We start from the raw sequence: 19,572 nt of genomic DNA, 5'->3' as shown, positions 1-19,572 counted from the left end.
CCACACTCTATTAAGAAGGCTAGAGGCTGGGTGTAGTGGCTCCCGCTGAAGTGGAAGGATCCCTTGACCCCAGGAGTTTGAGACCTGCATGGGCAACATGGTGAAACCCGTCTCTACAAAAAACACAAAAATTAGGCACAGTGATGTCCACCTGTAGTCCCAGCTACTAGAGAAGCTGAGGTGGGAGAATTGATTAAGCCTGGGAGGTTGAGGCTTCAGTAAGCTGTGATCACACCACTACACTCCAGCCTGAGCAACAGAGCAAGGCCCTGTCTCAAGAAAGAAAGAAAGAAAGAAACCTAGATTTGTATGTGTAGCCTGTTGTATTTTCTTTTTACTGAAATGGGAGCATCTTTATTAGTTTTGCTACTTGCAAAAATAACCTTTAAAGAGATCATTAAAAAGTACTGCTACCGGCCTGACTGACGTGGAGAAACCCCACCTGTACTAAAAATCCAAAATTAGCCGGGCATGGTGGCGCATGCCGTGATCCCAGCTACTCGGGAGGCTGAGGCAGGAGAATTGCTGGAACCCAGGAGGCAGAGGTTGCTGTGAGCCAAGATCACAACATTGCACTCCAGCCTGGGCAAGAAGAGTGTATATAACACCATCTCAAAAAAAAAAAAAGAGTACTGCTTATTTGCTGCAAACATGAATGGCATTTGGCACTGCATTAACTGCTCCAGACCTGAAGTGGGGATGTGAGGTCTCAAGAGTGGGGAAGAGAAGAGGAATGAGATGGTTGGGCAAGCTCCTGGACCTTGCCCTTGTCCTCTCGATATGGTCTGCCTTTATCTCCTCTCCCCGCCACCTGGAGGTTTTCATCTGTCTATCTGTTCCGAAGAAATTTCCCCCACTACCAAAGACAGGAGAGCATGTTTTGGAGTAGCTGAAAGCTCCCTAGAGCCATACTGAGAATATTCTAACCTTCCTCACAAAGCAGCTACCTTGGGCCCACTGCCCAAAGCAAAGATGAAAACAATGACTTTTCGGATCTATAAAAATCACCATACAAGGCCGGGTGAGGTGGCTCATGCCTGTAATCCCAACACTTTGGGAGGCCCAGGCGGGCGCATCACTTGAGGTCAGAAGTTTGAGACCCATCTGGCCAATATGGTGAAACCCCGTCTCTACTAAAAAAGCAAAAAATTAGCCAGGTGTGGTGGCAGGTGCCCATAATCCCCCAGCTACTTGGGAGGCTGAGTCAGGAGAATCACTTGAACCTGGGGACAGAGGTTGCAGTGAGCCAAGATCATGACACTGTACCCAGCCTGGGCAACAAGAGCAAAACTCTGTCTCAAAAAAAAAGAAAGATGGCTACAACAATCCCTCCCTCCAAGCTACAATGAGCTGTGATCACACCATTGTACTCCAGCCTGGATGATGAGGGAGACTGTCTCAAAAAACAAAAAGGCTCCATGCGGTGACTCATACCTAATCCTAGCACTTTGGGAAGCTAAGATGGGAAAGTAGATTGAGCCCAGGAGTTTCAGACCAGGCTGGGGCAACCGAGTGAGATCCTTGTCTCTAAATCTTTTTTTTTTTTTTTTAATTAGCTGGGCATGATGGCCCACCCAGGAACTGACTCAGTAAAAGAGGAGAGTTTCAACTCCCCATGATTTCATCTCCCACCTGACCAATTAGTACTCCCCACTTTCTGACCCCCAACCCACCAAATTACTAAAAACCTCAATCTCTAAATTTTCTGGGAGATTGAGTAATAACTCATTCAATTTCACACGTGGCATGACAGACCTTATGTCAATTAAACTCTTTCTGTACTGCAATGCTGTGGTCTCTTTTCTTTTTTTTTTTGAGACGGAGTTTCACTGTTGTTGCTTAGGCTGGAGTGCAACGGCGTGATCTTGGCTCACTGTAACCTCCACCTCCTGGGTTCAAGCGATTCTCCTGCCTCAGCCTCCTGGGTAGCTGGGATTACAGGCATTCGCCACCACACCTGGCTAATTTTGTATTTTTAGTAGAGACGGGGTTTCTCCATGTTGGCCAGGCTGGTCTCAAACTCCCGACCTCAGGTGATCTACCTGCCTCAGCCTCCCAAAGTGCTGGGATTACAGGCGTGAGCCACCGCGCCTGACAATGCCGTGGTCTTTATTTGTACAGAGGACAGGAAGAGCCCACTGGGCAGTTATATTTCCACCGAGGATGCTAAGCTGGTGGAATATGGGCCTAGAGCTACTAGTGGCCATCGATGAGGTGGCCTGAGAGTAAAACTCAATATATGGCAGAGGTGGAGAGAGACAGATTTGAGTGCCTTATTCTGATGGCCTGAAGTCATATCTGTGTCTGGAGTTTTCAGTTGTATGAGTCAGTGAGTTCCCTTTTGGTAAGCTAGTGTGGGTTGGATTTCTGTCACTTACAACACCAAAACAATCCCTTTTATAAAGGGAGTTTTTTTTGTTTTTTTTGTTTTTTTTGTTTTGCGACAAAGTCTCACCCCATTGCCCAGTAGAGTGCAATGGTGCAATCTCAGCTCACTGCAACCTCCACCTCCCGGGTTCAAGCAATTCTCCTGCCTTAGCCATCCAAGTAGCTGGAATTGCAGGTGCCAACCACCACATCAGGCTAATTTTTAGTATCTTTAGTAGAGTTGGGGTTTCACCATGTTGGCCAGCCTGCTCTCGAACTCCTAACCTCATGATCCTCCCGATTTGGCCTCCCAAAGTGATGGGATTACAGATGTGAGCCACCACGCCCGGCCATAAAGGGAGCTTCAAATAAAAGAATTGTTGAGTTCAACTGCCTCCGGTAGGGCCAGGACTTGGAAGTCCAGTAGAATCTTCCATGGAGCACAGAACACCAGGGCCTCATTTCTGCCCAGAAAGCTGTTAATGTAGATAGTCTGCCTGTGATGGGGGATAAATCAGGAAGGGGCAGTAAGAAAAAGCTGGTCTGCTCTGGGAACTTTTTTTTTTTTTTTTTTTTGAGACGGGGTTTCGCTCTTGTTACCCAGGCTGGAGTGCAATGGCACGATCTCGGCTCACCGCAACCTCCGCCTCCTGGGTTCAAGCAATTCTCCTGCCTCAGCCTCCCTAGTAGCTGGGACTACAGGCGTGCACCACCATGCCCAGCTAATTTTTTTGTATTTTTAGTAGAGACGGGGTTTCACCATGTTGACCAGGATGGTCTCGATCTCTTGACCTCGTGATCCACCCGCCTCGGCCTCCCAAAGTGCTGGGATTACAGGCTTGAGCCACCGCGCCCGGCCTCTTTTTTTTTTTTTTTTTTTTTTTTTTGTAGTGGAGTTTCGCTCTTGTTGTCCAGGCTGGAGTGCAGTGACAGGATCTCTACTGACTGCAACCTCTGCCTTCCGGTTTCAAGCAATTCTTCTGCCTCAGCCTTCCAAAATGCTGGGATTACTGGCGTGAGCCACCATGCCCTGTGGCTCTGGGAATTTACACAGGTTTTGGTCCAGGTGAGGATACACACAGACAATTCTTCCACACCGCCACTAGGTGGAGGCTGAGCACTTTGGGTGCAGGGTCAGCAGCCAAAATGAACCCATCAGTGTCTAGGCCACCAAAGAGGAGTCAAGAAAGACATAGCCCGCCTGGCATGGTGGCGGGTGCCTGTAGTCCCAGCTACTCGGGAGGCTGGGGCTGGAGGATCGCTTGAGTCTAGGAGTTCTGGGCTGTAGTGCGCTATGCTGATCTGGTGTCCGCACTAAGTTCCGCATCAATATGGTGACCTCCCCGGAGAGGGGGACCACCAGGTTGCCTAAGGAGGGGTGAACTGGCCCAGGCCAGAAACGGAGCAGGTCAATACTCCCGTGCTGATCAGTAGTGGGATCACGCCTGTGAATAGCCACTGCACTCCAGCCTGGGCAACATAGCAAGACCCCGACTCAAAAAAAAAAAAAAAGACGCAGCCCCCTGCCCCCCAAGCCTGGGTGTCTTTCTCCCTCCCCTCTCTGTGGTACCACACCTGGGGACTTTTATGTTTTCCATACAACTCCTCTCAAATCTGACTTAGGACATTCACACCCAGAAAAAAATGATAACAGCCTACAATAAATCAAGACAGTATGATATTGGTCCAAGACTAGATGCAGATCAAGGGAACAGAAGAGCGGGCCCAGAAATTGAGCCACACAAATATAGAAAACTGATTTTTTTACAAAGGACCAAAGGCAGAGGAAGAAGAAGGAAGAGAAGGAGGAGGAGGAGGAGGGGGGCACGGTGGCACATACCTGTAATTCAACACTTTCAGAGGCTGAGGCAGGTGGATCACTTGAGGTCAGGATTTGGAAACCAGCCTGCCCAACATGGTGAAACCCTGTTTCTACTAAAAATACAAAAAAATTAGCCAGGCATGGTGGCACACACCTGTAACCCCAGCTACTCCAGAGGAGAATTGCTTGAATCCGGAGGCGGAGGTTGAAGTGAGCCAAGATTGTACTGCTGCGCTCCAGCCTGGACAACAGAGCTACACTCTGTCTCAAAAAAAAAAGAAGAAGAAGGAAGAAGAAGAAAAGGAAAAAAAAAACAAACCCAGACGTCACATAATTTACAAAAATTAACTCAAAATGGATTATAAACCTAAATGTAAAAAGTAAAACTATAAAACATCTAGAAGAAAACACAGGAGAAAATCTAGATGACCTTGGGCTTAATTATAAGGTTGATTTTTTGTTTGTTTGTTTTGAGACAGAGTCTCACTCTGCTGCCCAGGCCGGAGGGCAGTGGTACAATCTCAGCTCACTGCAACCTCCCTTCCCAAGTTCCAGCAATTCTCCTGCCTCAGCCTCCCTAGTAGGTGGGACCACCCGAGTAGCTGGAATTGCAGGTGCCCACCACCACGCCAGGCTAATTTTTATTATCTTTAGTAGAGATGGGTTTTCACTTCATCTTGACCTCAGGTGTATGCCATCATGCTCGACTAATTTTTCTTTTTTTTTTAAACATGCTTGTCTACATGCAGATTTCTTTTTTACTTTTAGTAAAGATGGGGTTTCACCATGTTGGCCAGGATGGTCTTAATCTCTTTTTTTTTTTTTTTTTGAGACAGAGTTTCGCTCTTGTTACCCAGGCTGGAGTGCAATGGCTCGATCTCGGCTCACCACAACCTCCGCCTCCTGGGTTCAAGCATTTCTCCTGCCTCAGCCTTCTGAGTAGCTGAGCTAATTTTTAGTATTATTTTTGGTAGAGACAGGGTTTCACCATGTTGACCAGGATGGTCTCGATCTCTTGACCTCGTGATCCACCCGCCTCGGCCTCCCAAAGTGCTGGGATTACAGCCTTGAGCCACCGCACCCGGCCTGGTCTTAATCTCTTGACCTTGTGATCTGTCTGCCTCAGCCTCCCAAAGTGCTAGGACTACAGGCATGAGCCACCACCGCACTCGGCCTGATTATCAGTTATTTATTCATTCATTCATTTTTTATTTATTTGTGTTTCTTTTTTTTTTTCTTTTCCGAAAGGAAACTTACTCTGTCACCCAGGCTGGAGTGCAGTCACCACATCTTGACTCACTGCAACCTCCACAGCCCGGGTTCAAACGATTCTCCTGCCTCAGCCTACTGAGTAGCTGGGATTACAGGTGCCCACCACTACACCCAGCTAATTTTTGTATTTTTAATAGAGATGGGTTTACACCATGTTGGCCAGGCTGGTCTGAAACTCACTACCTCAGGTGATCCGCCCCCCTCACCCTCCCAAAGTGCTGGGATTACTGGTATGAGCCACCTCGCCTAGCTATTTATTTTTATTTGTATTATTTTTTATTTTTTCAGATGGAGCCTCACTCTGTCATCCAGGTTGGAGTGCAGTGGCATGATCTCAGCTCACTGCAATCTCCACCTCCAGAGTTCAAGTGATTCTCCTGCCTCAGCCTCCCTAGTAGCTGGTACCACACATGCCAGCTTTTTTTTTTTTTTTAGTAGAGAAGGGGTTTCACCACGTTGGCCAGGATGGTCTTGAACTCTTGACCTCAGGTGATCCACCCGCCTTGGCCTCCCAAAGTGCTGGGATTACAGGTGTGAGTCACCACACCTGGCCTAATTTTTGCATTTTTTTTAGTAGAGATGGGGTGTTACCATGTTGGCCAGGATGGTCTCAATCTCTTTTTTTTTTTTTTTTTGAGACGGAGTTTCGCTCTTGTTACCCAGCCTGGAGTGCAATGGCGCGATCTCGGCTCACCGCAACCTCCGCCTCCTGGGCTCAGGCAATTCTCCTGCCTCAGCCTCCTGAGTAGCTGGGATTACAGGCATGCACCACCACGCCCAGCTAACTTTTTGTATTTTTAGTAGAGATGGGGTTTCACCATGTTGACCAGGATGGTCTCGATCTCTCGACCTTGTGATCCACCCACCTCGGCCTCCCAAAGTGCTGGGATTACAGGCTTGAGCCACCGCGCCCGGCTTGGTCTCAATCTCTTGACCTCATGATCCACTTGCCTCAGCCTCCCAAAGTGCATGAGCCACCACATCCGGCTATTTATTTAATTTTTTTTTTTTTTTTTGAGACGGAGTTTCGCTCTTGTTACCCAGGCTGGAGTGCAATGGCGTGATCTCAGCTCACCGCAACCTCCGCCTCCTGGGTTCAGGCAATTCTCCTGCCTCAGCTTCCTGAGTAGCTGGGATTACAGGCATGTGCCACCATGCCCAGCTCATTTTTTGGATTTTTAGTAGAAACGGGGTTTCACCATGTTGACCAGGATGGTCTCGATCTCTTGACCTCGTGATCCACCTGGCTCGGCCTCCCAAAGTGCTGGGATTACAGACTTGAGCCACCGCACCCGGCCTAATTTTTATTTTATTTGTTTATTTATTTATTTTTCCCAGAAGAGGCCTTCCTCTGTTGCCCAGACTGGACTGCAGTGGCAAGATCTTGGCTCACTCCACTCTCCCCTTCCTGAGTTCGAGCAATTCTCCCGCCTCAACCTCCTTAGTAGCTGGGATTACAGGTGCCTGCCACCACACCCAGCTAATTTTTATATTTTTAGTAGAGACAGGCTTTCACAATGTTGGCCAGGCTAGTCTCAAACTTCTGACCTCAGGTGATCTGCCCACCTCTGCCTCCCAAAGTTCTGGGATTACAGGTGTAAGCCACTGCACCTGGCCTCATTTTTGTATTTGGATTCAGAACTCATTTTGGTGCCAAGACAACTGGCTTTGGCATGATTTATGATTCACTGGATTATGCATATAAAAATTAACCCAAACGTTGACTTGCAAGACATGCCTGGATGAGAAGAAAATGACCTCAAGAGAACAAAGAAAGGAATACAAGACCAGAATGAAGAAACTCAGGGGGACTGCAAAGGCCAGTGTTAGTGCTGACAAAATGGTGCTACAATGACATTATCTATGGCCATTGTGGATTTTTCACAAGAAGATTAATAAACTAAAAACTTTCACTGGGGAGGCTGAGGTAGGAGAATCACTTGAACCCAGGAGTCTGAGACTGCGGCAAGCCGAAATTGCACCATTGCACTCCAGCCTGGGCAACAAGAGCGAAACTCCACATCTGTAAACAACAACAACCAAAGAAACTTCTGCGTGGGCCGGATGTGGTGGCTCACACCTGTAATCCCAGCAATTTGGGAGGCTGAGGTGGGTGGATCACCTGATGTCAGGAGTTCCAGACCAGCCTGGCCGATATGGTGAAACCCCGTCTCTACTAAAAATGCAAACTTAGCCGGGTGTAGTGGAACGTGCTTGTAATCCCAGCTACTCAAGAGCCTGAGGTAGGAGAATCGTTTGAACCCAGGGTTTCTATGAGCCGAGATTGCACCATTGCACTCCAGCCTGGGCAACTTGAGCAAAACTCTGTCTAAAAAAAAAAACCAAACAAAAACAAAAACAAAAAACAAAAAAACAAAAAAAAACTTGTGTGTGGAAAAAAAAAAATAATGACGGTATGTCAAAGAGACACAGGAGCCAACAGAAAGAGCTCTCGAAGGCCAAAGCTAGACCAAAATTAGCTAGAAAAGTATATTAGAAGTATATATGAAGCATATTGGATTTTAATCCAAAGTATAAATATCCATGAGTCCATACTGATTAAACAAATGGCTAAAAAACAATGGGGAAGTAGAGACAATATCCCATATAAAAGGACTCTAGGCCAGGCGAGGTGGCTCACGCTTGTAATCCCAGCAACTTGGGAGGCTGAGGCAGGCAGATTACCTGAGGTCAGGAGTTCCAGACCAGTCTGGTCCACATGGCAAAATTCTGTCTCTACTAAAAATACAAAAATTAGCCGGGCGCAGTAGTGTACGCCTGTAATCCCAGCTACTTAGGAGGCTAAGGCAGGAGAATCACTTGAACCCAGGAGTCAGAGGTTGCAGTGAGCCGAGATTGTGCCACTGCACTCCAGTCTGGGCAATATTATTAATATGCTATATTAATAATAGAAGAAAACTGGATGTGGAGGATATGGAATATGTGGGAACTCTCATAACATTTTTATAATTTCCTGCACAAGATATTCGTAAAAAATTGCCAGGTGCGGTGGCTCACACCTGTAATCCTAGCACTTTGGTAGGCCAAGTTTGCAGGATCATGAGGTCAGGAGATTGAGAACATCCTGGCCAACATGGTAAAACCTTGTCTCTACTAAAAATACAAAAATTAGTCGGGCATGGTGACATGGACCTGTAGTCCCAGCTACTCAGGAGGCTAAGGCAGGAGAATTGCTTGAGCCCAGAAGGCAGAGTTTGCAATAAACTGAGATTGTGCCACTGCACTCCAGCCTGAGCTGAGACTCCATCTCAAAAAAAAAAAAAAAAGATGTTCATAAAATTAAGGTGGTCAGAAAATGTTTGATTTGGTTTGGTTTAGTAGAGATAAGGTCTGTGTTGACCAGGCTAGTCTCAAACTCCTGGCCTCAAGCAATTCTCCAGCCCTAGCCTCCCAAAGAGCTGGGTCTACAGGCATGCACCATGAGTCTTGGTCTAGAAAACTATTCTAAAGGCCGGACGTAGTGGCTCACGCCTGTAACCCAAGTACTTTGGAGGCCAAGGCGGGTGGATCACCTGAGGTCAGGAGTTCAAGACCAGCCTGACCAACATGGTGAAACCCTGTCTTAAAAAAGAGAGAGAGAGAGAAAGAGAGAGAGAGAGAGAGAGAAAGAGAGAGAGAGAAAGAGAGAGAGAGAAAGAGAGAGAGAGAAAGAGAGAGAGAGAGAGAGAGAAGAAAACTGTTCTAAAATTTTAACTTCTTTTTGTTTATTTATTTATTTTGAAACAAGGTCTCACTCTGTGGTCCAGATTGGAGTGCAGTGATGTGACCATAACTCACAGCAGCCTCAACCTCCTGGGCTCAAGCCATCTTCCTGCCTCAGTCACCTAAATATGAATAGCTGGGATTATATGGCCGGGTGTGGTGGCTCATGCCTGTAAATCCCAGCATTTTGGGAGGCCAAGGCAGGCAGATCATCTGAGGTTGCGAGTTCAAGTCCAGCTTCACCAACATGGAGAAACCCTGTCTCTACTAAAAGTACAAAATTAGCCGGGCGTGGTGGTTCATGCCTGTAATCTCAGCTACACGGGAGGCTGAGGCAGGAGAATCCCTTGAACCTGGGATGCGGAGGTTGCAGTGAGCCAAGACTGCGTCATTGCACTCCAGCCTGGGTGAACAGAGTGAAACTCCATCACAAAAAAAAAAAAAAGTTGGGACTATAGGCACACACCACCACATCTGGGGGACCCTTGTATTTTTTGTAGAGATGGGGGTCTTGCCATGTTGCCCGGGCTGGTTTTGAACTCCTGGGCGCAAGAAATCCTCCTACCTCAGTCTCCCATAAAATGCTGGGATTATAGGTGTGAGCCACTGTGCCCAGCTAAAAATAAAAATGTTTTTTTTGCTTTTTTTTTTTAAGTTATTTTTTTAAATTAACACCTTCAAAGATGTGTATCTTAGGCCAGTCATGATCATGCCACTATACTCCAGCCTGAGCAACAGAGCAAAACCCTGGCTCAAACAAAACAAAACAAAACAAAAAATATGTCCATCTCCAGGGCATCTAGTGTTAAAGATTTTAAAAGGGCTTGGTGAAACAGAGTACCCATGCCCCATGTCCAGAATTTCTGGTTTCGGAAGTTTAGGGCTAGAGAATTTAGATTTCTTTTTCTTTCTTTCTTTTCTTTTTTTTCCAGAGTCTTGCACTCTGTTGCCCAGGCTAGAATGCAGTAGAACGGTTCTGGCTCACTGCAACCTCCACCTCCTGGGTTCAAGCGATTCTCCTGCCTCAGCCTCCTGAGTAGCTGGGATTACAGGCACCCGCCACCACACCCAGCTAAGTTTTGTATTTTTATTAGAGATGGGGTTTCACCATGTTGGCCAGGCTGGTTTCAAACTCCTGACCTCAGGTGATCTGCCTGCCTCAGCCTCCCAAAGTACTGGGATTACAGGTTCACACCACCGTGCCCCGTGTGAACTCAAGATTTAAAACACTGACAAAATCTCATCCCAGCTGGTAGCATTTGGGGAGTATCCCTTAGAAATGTTTGGGAGACCCTTTGAATACCTCCTAAGAAGGTAAGGAGCCCCATCATCTGCTCTATATTGCTCTCTATTCCCAGAGGATACTCATCTTGCCTCATCCTATGGCTCAAAGCCTTAGCAGCAAACTGGTGAGATAGCCCTAACTCAGAGCTGGCCCCCAGGGAAACTCAGTCTAATGAAGAAGTCAGAAAGTAAATAATTGCAAACAGGCTAGGCAACATAGCGAGACTCTGTATCTACAAACCAAACAAAAAAACAAAACAAAACAAAACAAAAAATTAGCTAAGCATGGTGGCATGTGCCTGTGGTATTGTCAGAGGCATTTGAACCAGAGCCATTTCAAATAGGGACTGGGTAAAATAAGGCTGAGATCTACTGGCTGCATTCCCAGAAAGTCTGGCATTCTATGTTACAAGATGAGATAGGAGGTCTGCACAAGATACAGGTCATAAAGACCTTGCTGATAAAACAGGTTGCAGTAAAGAAGCTGGCCAAAACCCACCAAAACCAAGGCCAGGGGAGAGACCTCTGGTCATCCTCACTGCTCATTATATGCTAATTATGTATTAGCATGCTAAAAGACACTCCCACTAGCGCCAGGACAATTTACAAATACCATGGCAATGTCAGGAAGTTACCCTATATGGTCTAAAAAGGGGAGGAACTCTCAGTTTCAGGAATTGCCCACCTCTTTCCCCAGAAAATTTATGCATAATCTACCCTTCGTTTAGCATATAATCAAGAAGTAACCATAAAAATGGGCAACCAGCAGCCCTTGGGGCTGCTCAGCCTATGGAGTAGCCATTCTTTTTTTTCTTTCTTTTTTGCTTTGTTTGTTTGTGACAGAGTTTCTCTCTTGTTGTCCAGGCTGGAGTGCAATGGCACGATGTCGATTCACCACAACCTTAGCCTCCCCGGTTCAAGCGATTCTCCTGCCTCAGCCTCTGAATAGCTAGGATTACAGGCATGCGCCACCACGCCCGGCTAATTTTCTATTTTTAGTAGAAACTGGGTTTCTCCATGTTGGTCAAGCTGGTCTGGAACTCCCGACCTCAGGTGATCCGACCACCTCGGTCTCCCAAAGAGCCGGATTACAGGCATGGGCCACCGTGCCCGGCCTCTTTTGAGATGGAGTCTTGCTCTGTTGCCCTGGCGCGATCTTGGATCAGTACAACCTCCGCCTCGCAGTTATCTGCCTCAGCCTCTCGAGTAGCTAGGATTACAGGCGCCATTCTCTCTTTCTTTTCTTTCTTTCTTTTTTCTTGAGACAGAGTCTCGCTTTGTGGCCAGGCTGGAGTGCAGTGGCTCGATCTCGGCTTACTGTAACCTTCGCCTCCCGGGTTCAAGCAATTCTCCTGCCTCAGCCTCCCGAGTAGCTGGAACTACAGGCGCACGCCACCACGCCCAGCTAATTTTTGTATTTTTAGTAGAGACGGCGTTTCACCATGTTGGCCAGGATGGTCTCGATCTCTTGACCTTGTGATCCACCCGCCTCGGCCTCCCAAAGTGCTGGGATTACAGGCGTGAGCCACCGTGCCCGGCCTATTTCTTTACTTTCTTAATAAACTTGCTTTCACTCTATGGATTCCCCTCGAATTCTTTCTTGCAGGAAATCCAAGAACCCTCTCTTGGGTGTAGACGGGGACCCCTTACTAGCTACTTCGGAGGCTGGGCGGGCGGATCCCTTGAGCCCATGAGGTCAAAGGCTGCAGTGAGCTGTGTTCATGCCACTGCATTCCAGCCTGGGTGACAGAGCGATACCTTGTTTCAAAAATGAGTAACAACAACAAAAATCGTTAACCAAATCAGAGTGACTGGAGAATTTGTAAAAAGCCTCATGACTTGGAGATCACCACAAGAAGGGCATTCCAGGCAGCCGGCGCAGAGGTCTGACAGCTCTTTTCAAGAAACCTGATTGTTGCCCACCGAGTACAAGACCAACACTTTCGGGTACGCGCAATACATATTGTAACTCTCATTTTGCAAGGGAGCTCTGAGATGCTAAGTAACTTCCCCGAGGCCATCCAGCTGGTAAGATCCACTGGAACTGAAAAGGGAATCAGTCTGGTGGCTGCCTCTCACACAAGTGCGCCCTCTGCCTTTTCCTCCCTCCCAGATGACATCCCGTGTCTCCCTGCCTCCTTTCCCTGAGCTGGCCCTTCCCAGCTAGCTTCCCCAATCCTCTTTCTCGGAAGTTCTTCTGTGATTAACCATTAGGAAACTCATGAGCAAAGACAGGAGTCTAGAATTTCAGGATCTCCCGCTACCTGCTGGCTCTCTGCAACCTAAGCCCCGCGGAGGCCTGCGCTGCCTTCTCCACCCGGCTGCTGTGAGGCGCAAAAGAGCCGAAGGATTTAACCAAGTTCCTTCCTCCATCTTCAGGCCTCCGTCCCTCGGCGCCCGCGGCCAGCCACGCCCCGGCGCAAGAACCTGCTGCACCACCCAGCCTCAGGGGACAGGTCCCGCCGCGCAGGTGTGTCCCTCTTCCCCCCGGGGGCCGGGCAGCGGCTTCCGGGCTCTCCTGGCGCCTGCACTGAACGGGGCGTCGCCCTGATGTTAGGCGACCTCACCAAGTCACGACCCGGGGTAGGAAGCTAAAGGAGCGAGCCGTCCGCCCACCCGAGGGGCGGTCCCAGCACCCCAGTGGGGGACTGCTGCCTCTGCGCTGGGCCTCTGTGTAAGCTCGGGAACCCAGGGTTCAACCTCTCTTCCCTGCCAATGACAAACCCCGCCCCCCGGGACCCCTTTCCGGAGCCGGAGTCGGCGGCCGGGTGCTGGTGGCGGGCCCGGGAGAGTTAATTCCAACTGCCTCCGGGCGCTTATGGGGACCCGAGCGCCGAGGGCTCCTCCCATTGGCCGCGGAGCCGGCTCCGCGCTGATTGGCTGAGGGTCTCGCCTGTGCCTCTCGGAGGCTCCCCATTGGCCCGCTCTCCAGTGGCTGGAGTGTGGCTGCCTGGCCTCGGCAGGTTACCCTAGGTTGAAGCTGCTGCGAGCTCCAGTGGCTGCCTGTGGACGCTCATGCCTGGCCAGAGTCCCGACTTCTTTCTCCGATCCAGATCTCGTTGCTGTCTCGAGGAAATCACTGGCTCTTCTCCTCGATCCTTTTCTTCTCTAACCTGCTGGCTTTCTTTCTCCTGCCTCCCTGGCTTCCATCTCCCAACTCCGCGGTTCCCTCCTCTTCTCCCCTGCCCGCGACGCCCACGATCCTGAGCCATTCCACCTGCAGCCTTCTGTCTTTTGCTCCTCCTTGATCTGAGATCCCTTGACAAGAAGGGCTCTGCTATAGCCTTCTCACCAGTCTCCCAGATTTTTCCCTCTCCCCTCCTTGCCAGCTCCTGACTCACAGATCCCAGCTGACATTTGACCACTTGACATTTGACCCTGAAACCCTTGACTGAAAACCTAAATTCTTACCTTCTGCAACCTGTACTGCTGAAACAGGTCTTCCCTTGTCTTCCAAACCCCCTTTCTGCCACCCATCTTGACTTTCTTATTCTTGGGCCAGTTCCTGCTACAGCTAACCCACCATGGACTTCTTGATGAGTGGCCTGGCAGCCTGCGGCGCCTGTGTATTCACCAATCCTCTTGAGGTGGTGAAGACCAGGATGCAGTTGCAGGGAGAACTGAAGGCCCCTGGCACATACCAGCGGCACTACCGAAATGTCTTCCATGCCTTCATCACCATCGGCAAGGTGGATGGCCTGGCTGCCCTGCAGAAAGGCCTGGCCCCTGCCCTCATATACCAGTTCCTGATGAATGGCATCCGACTGGGCACCTATGGGCTGGCTGATGCTGGGGGCTACCTGCACACAGCTGAAGGCACCTACAGTCCTGCCCGAAGTGCAGCAGCTGGGGCCATGGCTGGGGTCATGGGAGCCTACTTGGGGAGCCCCATCTACATGGTAAGAAGAGGGCTCTTGCCTAGGACCTTCAGGGCAGATCCTTTGGTATAGGATAGGAACCTGGTCTTTCCCAGGGTCATAGGTGGCAGGGTGCTGCTCCACTGCAATCAGGGAAAGGCATCAGGAAGGTGCTGGTAGGCTTTGGAGTCTTCTGATCTGCCCTATATACAGCCATCTGATGGACATAATTGAATGTGTTGATTAAGATTGTGGGCTTTGGAATCAGCCTTTCTGAAACTAAAATCCTGGCTTTGAAAATTACTGTTGGGCTTCAGTTGCCACATCTGTAAAATGGTGATCATTGTAGTGCCCTTTTTGTGTGATTATTGGGAGGACTGAGGGAGACAAATGAGGTATACATGAAAGCACTAGTGGGAATCCTGGCCATAGTAAGCATTTGGTAGCATTGCTTTTATTATTATGTCTTGATGTTGAGGTTGGATTTGTACGGGGGAGGATAAGGAATTTCAATAACATACATCAGAGAGTGCAGGGTTCGGGAAGATCATGGGCATCACAGAATTACAGTCTCACCGTCTGCCCCTTTGAGTTATCTGGTATAAGTGAAGGGTCAAGAGCCTGAGGCTGCTAAGACTAGGCCCTGATCAGTGCTCCTAAGAGCAAAAGAGCAGTAGTCTGTTGTGTAGCAGAAGCAGTCTGGTCTCATTCTCAGGGTGTGAGTTTCAGGGACTGTGGTCTCTCCAAAGTCAGCCAGATACCCCCTATGGGGATTGGGGGATAAAGTGCAAGTTTTGCCCAGAGTCTGATGGGTTGCCTGATAGAAGTGGTAGCTGGAGATCCAGCCTGGGAATGAGCTGGTATGAGAGGCTGGACACCCAGGTCTTGCCTAACAGGAACAGTCTTAGAGGAAATATTACCACTCTCCAACCACTCCACCCCCCATTGCTAGCCCCAAGGGAAGGAGGATATGGAGGGGGTTGGGTGTCTTGCAGTGCTGGGAGATCCATCCTCCCGGGGCTGGAGCCAAGAGACAGAGTCTCATGACCAATTTGTTAAGTGGGAACAACAATCATTATCAGATTAAAAGGATATTCATTGCTGAACACCCTAGAGGAAGTGTGAGGGAGTCAGATATTTGGGTCTGAGGTAGGAGGATGGCCACTGGGGTAAAGGCTGTGATACTCTCTTGTTCCCAGGTGAAGATACATCTGCAGGCACAGGCAGCCTCAGAAATTGCTGTAGGGCACCAGTATAAGCATCAGGTGAGGGTTCCCAAGTCCGCTGAAGTCCCTGAGCATCCTCTCTTTTCCCCCTCTAGCATTCTGCCTGCACCCATGCTCCAACCCCAGCCACTGCTCTGCCCAACCCATCAGTTCCATCCCATTTTGCCCCTGGAGCCTACCCAGACCCTCTTTCCTTTTTTTTAGACGGAGTCTCTCTGTTGTCCAGGGTGAAGTGCAGTGGCAAGATCTCAGCTCACTGAAACCTTCACCTCCTGGATTCAAGCGATTCTGCCTCAGCCTCCCAAGTAGCTGGGACTGTAGGTGTGTGCCACCATGCCCAGCTATTTCTTTTCTTTTCTTTTCTTTTTGGAGACAGAGTCTCTCTCTGTCACCCAAGCTGGAGTGTGGTGGTGCGACCATGGCTCACTGCAACCTCGGCCTACTGCAACCTCCACCTCCCGGGTTCAAGTGATTCTCCTGCCTCACCCTCCTGAGTAGCTGGGATTACAGGCGCACACCAGCACGCCTGGCTAATTTTTGTATTTTTAGTAGAGATGGGGTTTCACCATGTTTGTCAGGCTGGTCTCGAACTCCTGACCTCAGGCGATCTGCCAACCTCAGCCTCCCAAACTGCTGCGATTACAGGTGTGAGCCATCACTCCTGGCAATTTCTGTATTTTTAATAAAGACAGGGTTTCACAAGTTGGCCAGGCTGGTCTCAAACTCCTGACCTCAGGTGATCCACCTGCCTCGGCCTTTCAAAGTGCTGGGATTACAGGAGCGAGCCACCGCACCTGGTGCCTCTTTCCAATATGCACTCCAGTTCCTCTAATTTCCTGCCCGTTTCTCCTGCCCTGTGAATGTCCTCACTTCCATACATCCCGCCCCAGCTCTTGGGTGGCCAGGGAGGAACAATGGGGTGGCTAGAACACCAAGGGCCCACATTCTGGCTCTAAGCCCACATTGAACCGGTTCCTGTTAAGGACCCATCCTTGGCAGTGTTAGGGGGTGGCAGCCCCTGATACTGGGGTGACTGAACCCCACCCCCTGGTCTTCCCCACACTAGGGCATGTTTCAAGCGCTAACCGAGATTGGCCAGAAACATGGACTGGTGGGGTTGTGGCGTGGGGCTCTGGGCAGCCTGCCCCGAGTTATCATTGGTTCCTCCACCCAGCTGTGCACCTTCTCATCCACCAAGGACCTCCTGAGCCAGTGGGAGGTACTGCCTGGGAAATGGGTGGGTCTGTTTCGGGAAGGGGAGAATGGGAGGGCAAGCTGCACTGGGCCCTGGAGGGGATGGTGCCTAACATTCAAAGGTGAGGGAGTGGCAGGAGGGCTTGGAGGTCACGAACTCTAATTTAGACCCTTCCCGCAGTTCTCTTGTCACTTCCTCCCAAAAGGGGTACCTGAGCCTTCAGGGCACCCTGGCCTTCCTCCTTCTCAGTGTTTTTGCACTGTTATAAGTGGTGCAGTGGAAGCTCCCTGAGTTACCAGCATCTGTGTCCACAGGGCAGGGACTGTCCTTTCCATGGGGTGGAATGGTTGGCTGATTGACAATACTCTTCCTCTCCACCCCCTTAGATCTTTCCTCCCCAGAGTTGGAAATTGGCTCTGGTGGCTACCATGGTGAGTAGCATTGCAATGGTTTTGTCCATAGCACCCTTTGATGTGGCCTGCACAAGGCTCTACAACCAGCCCACAAATGCACAAGGCAAGGTAAGGAAGTGCTCTGGGAGGCAGGCAGGGAAGCAGGGGATGGGGGAGGCAGATTGAGGGTGCCGGTGGGATAGCCTAAAATGCAGCCTGCAGAGGCATGGCCTCTGATGGGCTCTGACAAACTCCTTCTCTGTGCTCTCCCTACCTCTCCGACGTGCTCTCAGGGCCTCATGTACCGGGGGATACTGGACGCTCTGCTGCAGACAGCTCGGACCGAGGGCATTTGTGGCATATACAAGGGTATAGGTGCCTCCTACTTCCGCCTTGGCCCCCACACCATCCTCTCCCTCTTCTTCTGGGACCAGCTGCGCTCCCTCTACTACACATACGCTAAATAACGTATGGGACCCTGCTTCCCCACTCCACCACATCAGCACTCCTTGGCCACTTGTGCCTCCACCACTATGTCCTGGTAACTACTGATTAGGTGACCTTTCATCCATCCATGGGGGACAGCCAACCCCACTCCCCATCTGTTCTCAGGGTTCAATCACAAGAGATGAGTTTCCCTCCTTTCCTTGGGTGTTGCTTTAAACCTTCCCTACCCATGCCCTGTACGCTTCACACCCCTCTCTCAGGACTGAGCCAGTCATTCCAAAGTGTATTTGCTCCCTCTCTCCACTGCCACCCTTGAGCCCCTCCTGCTCCCATGCACAGCTTTAAACTCCTCCCTCCAAAACCGAAGGGAATTGGGGGGACCCAGGCGTCCTGTTAGAGTCAAAGGCACAGAGATTATGTTGGTTATAAAGCAAGTTTATTCTGAAAAGGGATTGTCTTATGTTTACGCACAGGGAAGAAACAAGAGGAACCCAGATATTCAACCTCTTTCCCCCCTCACAGAACCACGTCCCCAAGTCCTCAGCAACATTGTGCAGTGCTTCAGCACCTTTACTGGGGACCAAAGATGTTGGGATCATGAAGGGTCAGACTGGTCACCAGCTGTTCAAATTCACCCAGGCTCCAGGGTGGAGGTGACAGATTTTCAGGGCCAAGAGATGACCTGTTGTCAGCGCTTGGGGTGGGGAAACAGATGGAGAGAGAACATCATCCAGTCCTGAGGTTTGGAAATTGCCAATTCGTGTTCCCTAGAGGACCTGAGTATCAGTGTCCCCAAACTTCTGGCCCATTCCTGCTTCCTTGGAGGACCCCACCAGTGAGTCTCCCTGTTCTGTCCCTCCCAGCCCGATTCTCCTGGGAACCCAGTCATGAACACCCGCCCATTCCTTCCTCCTTACGGGGGTTGATTGAAGGTGAGCAAGAGATCAGTCTGGTATTGGGGCAGCCGGAGCAAGGCCTGATGTAGTGTCACGTCCTTTGCTACCTAAGGGCATCAGAGTCAGGATGCTTACCTGGATATCTGGTGCCGCCTCCCTCGCCCTTCCAGGACATTGCACACTCCCGGGCCCTCACCTGCTGGTTTTCCTTAGCTATCTGCTGCTTGCCAGAGAGGACCCAGGCTTCTTGACAGCAGCCCCTCAGGGCCAGGGTCTCCAAACTGAGAGGCTGAACAGACTCCACGTGGACAGCCCTAGCCCCCTGCACACCACCAACATCCTCAAAGTGGTACCTGGAGTGGGGAAGCAGGGTCAGGAAGGAACATCTCTGGCCGCCTCGCCAGGAGCATCTTCGCTCCCTGCCCCTGCGTGGTCTCCCAGCCCAGATTAACCGTCGGCCCGCGGCCGCGCCCACTGCCCCGGCTCCGGCCCTGCCATTGGCCAGCCAGGGGCCCTTCCCTCACCGCGCAGCCGCTTCGCCCACCACGTGGGCCTGCAGCTCGAGAAGTTCCACAATCAGGCTCTGGTCCGTCACGGGATGGCAGAAAACTTCTTGATTGTCCGGGACCGGTCGGAGGTCACTGGAGTGAGGCGAGGCCGACCCTGGTTGACCCTGGTCTCTTGCCACAACCCACCCAGTCAGCCGCCCCTAGGCGCCACGGCCTTCTCACCTTACGTCAATGGCCCCGGTGGGGAGGATGGCGGAAAAGGCGCCGCCGAACAGCGGGAAGTCTCTCGTGGGCTCCATGGGCCTGAGGCTAGGTTATGGGCATTCGAAAGGTTTAAAAGAAGCCCACGTTATGTCACGTGGCATCGGCTCCCCGGGTTTCGCAGCGGCCCCCTCCACCCAGGTCTGGCTTAGCTCCCGGACCCTTTAAGGTTTGGCTCCGCCCCGCGCTCGCTCTGGCCAATCGGCGCCGGGGCCCTGGGGGCGGGGCTCCATGGCGTTGCTCCGGAAGCCGCGCTCTTTGGAGGGCGCCAGGCGGGACCGCCGGGTCTGGCTTGGGGTTCGGACTTCGGGTTGGTGGCCA

The 19,572-nt window shown here is 50.5% G+C and overlaps 2 protein-coding genes across 5 annotated transcripts; one reads left to right on the top strand and one right to left on the bottom strand.

Annotated features, from left to right (window-relative positions):
* The first annotated feature begins 12,175 nt into the window (after positions 1–12,175).
* Positions 12,176–18,031, top strand: SLC25A35 (solute carrier family 25 member 35). 4 transcript variants are annotated; one of them, XM_010339841.3, is made up of 7 exons: positions 12,176–12,415; positions 12,848–12,938; positions 13,971–14,367; positions 15,525–15,590; positions 16,618–16,770; positions 17,209–17,267; positions 17,432–17,597. In XM_010339841.3, exons 3-7 carry the CDS (start codon positions 13,993–13,995, stop codon positions 17,511–17,513), a joined length of 735 nt encoding a protein of 244 aa, XP_010338143.1. In that variant the 5' UTR covers positions 12,176–12,415; positions 12,848–12,938; positions 13,971–13,992; the 3' UTR covers positions 17,514–17,597. The 4 variants fall into 4 exon arrangements, with proteins under 4 accessions (XP_010338143.1, XP_010338140.1, XP_010338142.1 ...); XM_010339838.3 differs by having other exon boundaries at positions 12,181–12,415; positions 17,133–17,267; positions 17,432–18,031; XM_010339839.3 differs by lacking the exons at positions 12,176–12,415; positions 12,848–12,938 and adding an exon at positions 12,954–13,142 and having other exon boundaries at positions 17,133–17,267; positions 17,432–18,031.
* Positions 18,000–19,438, bottom strand: RANGRF (RAN guanine nucleotide release factor). The gene is made up of 5 exons (XM_003929221.4): positions 19,213–19,438; positions 19,006–19,122; positions 18,678–18,834; positions 18,503–18,588; positions 18,000–18,279 (listed from the first exon to the last, which is right to left on the bottom strand). The coding sequence occupies exons 1-5, from the start codon at positions 19,287–19,289 to the stop codon at positions 18,156–18,158; spliced, it is 561 nt and encodes a 186-aa protein (XP_003929270.1). The 5' UTR covers positions 19,290–19,438; the 3' UTR covers positions 18,000–18,155.
* Between the last annotated feature and the right edge of the window lie 134 nt (positions 19,439–19,572).

Source organism: Saimiri boliviensis, chromosome 17 (genome assembly GCF_048565385.1).
Source record: "Saimiri boliviensis isolate mSaiBol1 chromosome 17, mSaiBol1.pri, whole genome shotgun sequence".
NCBI classification, from domain to species: Eukaryota; Metazoa; Chordata; class Mammalia; order Primates; family Cebidae; genus Saimiri; species Saimiri boliviensis.
Note: the sequence above shows the minus strand (reverse complement) of the source record. Positions and strands in the feature narration are given on the sequence as shown.

Excerpts from the sequence above, each read along its gene's own strand:
- SLC25A35 (XM_010339838.3), top strand. The coding sequence starts at position 13,993 with ATGGACTTCTTGATGAGTGGCCTGGCAGCCTGCGGCGCCTGTGTATTC. Across the intron at positions 14,368-15,524 it reads TGGGGAGCCCCATCTACATG|GTGAAGATACATCTGCAGGC; the intron begins GTAAGAAGAGGG and ends TCTTGTTCCCAG. Across the intron at positions 16,771-17,132 it reads ACCTCCTGAGCCAGTGGGAG|ATCTTTCCTCCCCAGAGTTG; the intron begins GTACTGCCTGGG and ends CCACCCCCTTAG.
- RANGRF (XM_003929221.4), bottom strand. The coding sequence starts at position 19,289 with ATGGAGCCCACGAGAGACTTCCCGCTGTTCGGCGGCGCCTTTTCCGCC. Across the intron at positions 19,123-19,212 it reads ACCGGGGCCATTGACGTAAG|TGACCTCCGACCGGTCCCGG; the intron begins GTGAGAAGGCCG and ends GCCTCACTCCAG. Across the intron at positions 18,589-18,677 it reads TAGCTAAGGAAAACCAGCAG|GTAGCAAAGGACGTGACACT; the intron begins GTGAGGGCCCGG and ends TGATGCCCTTAG.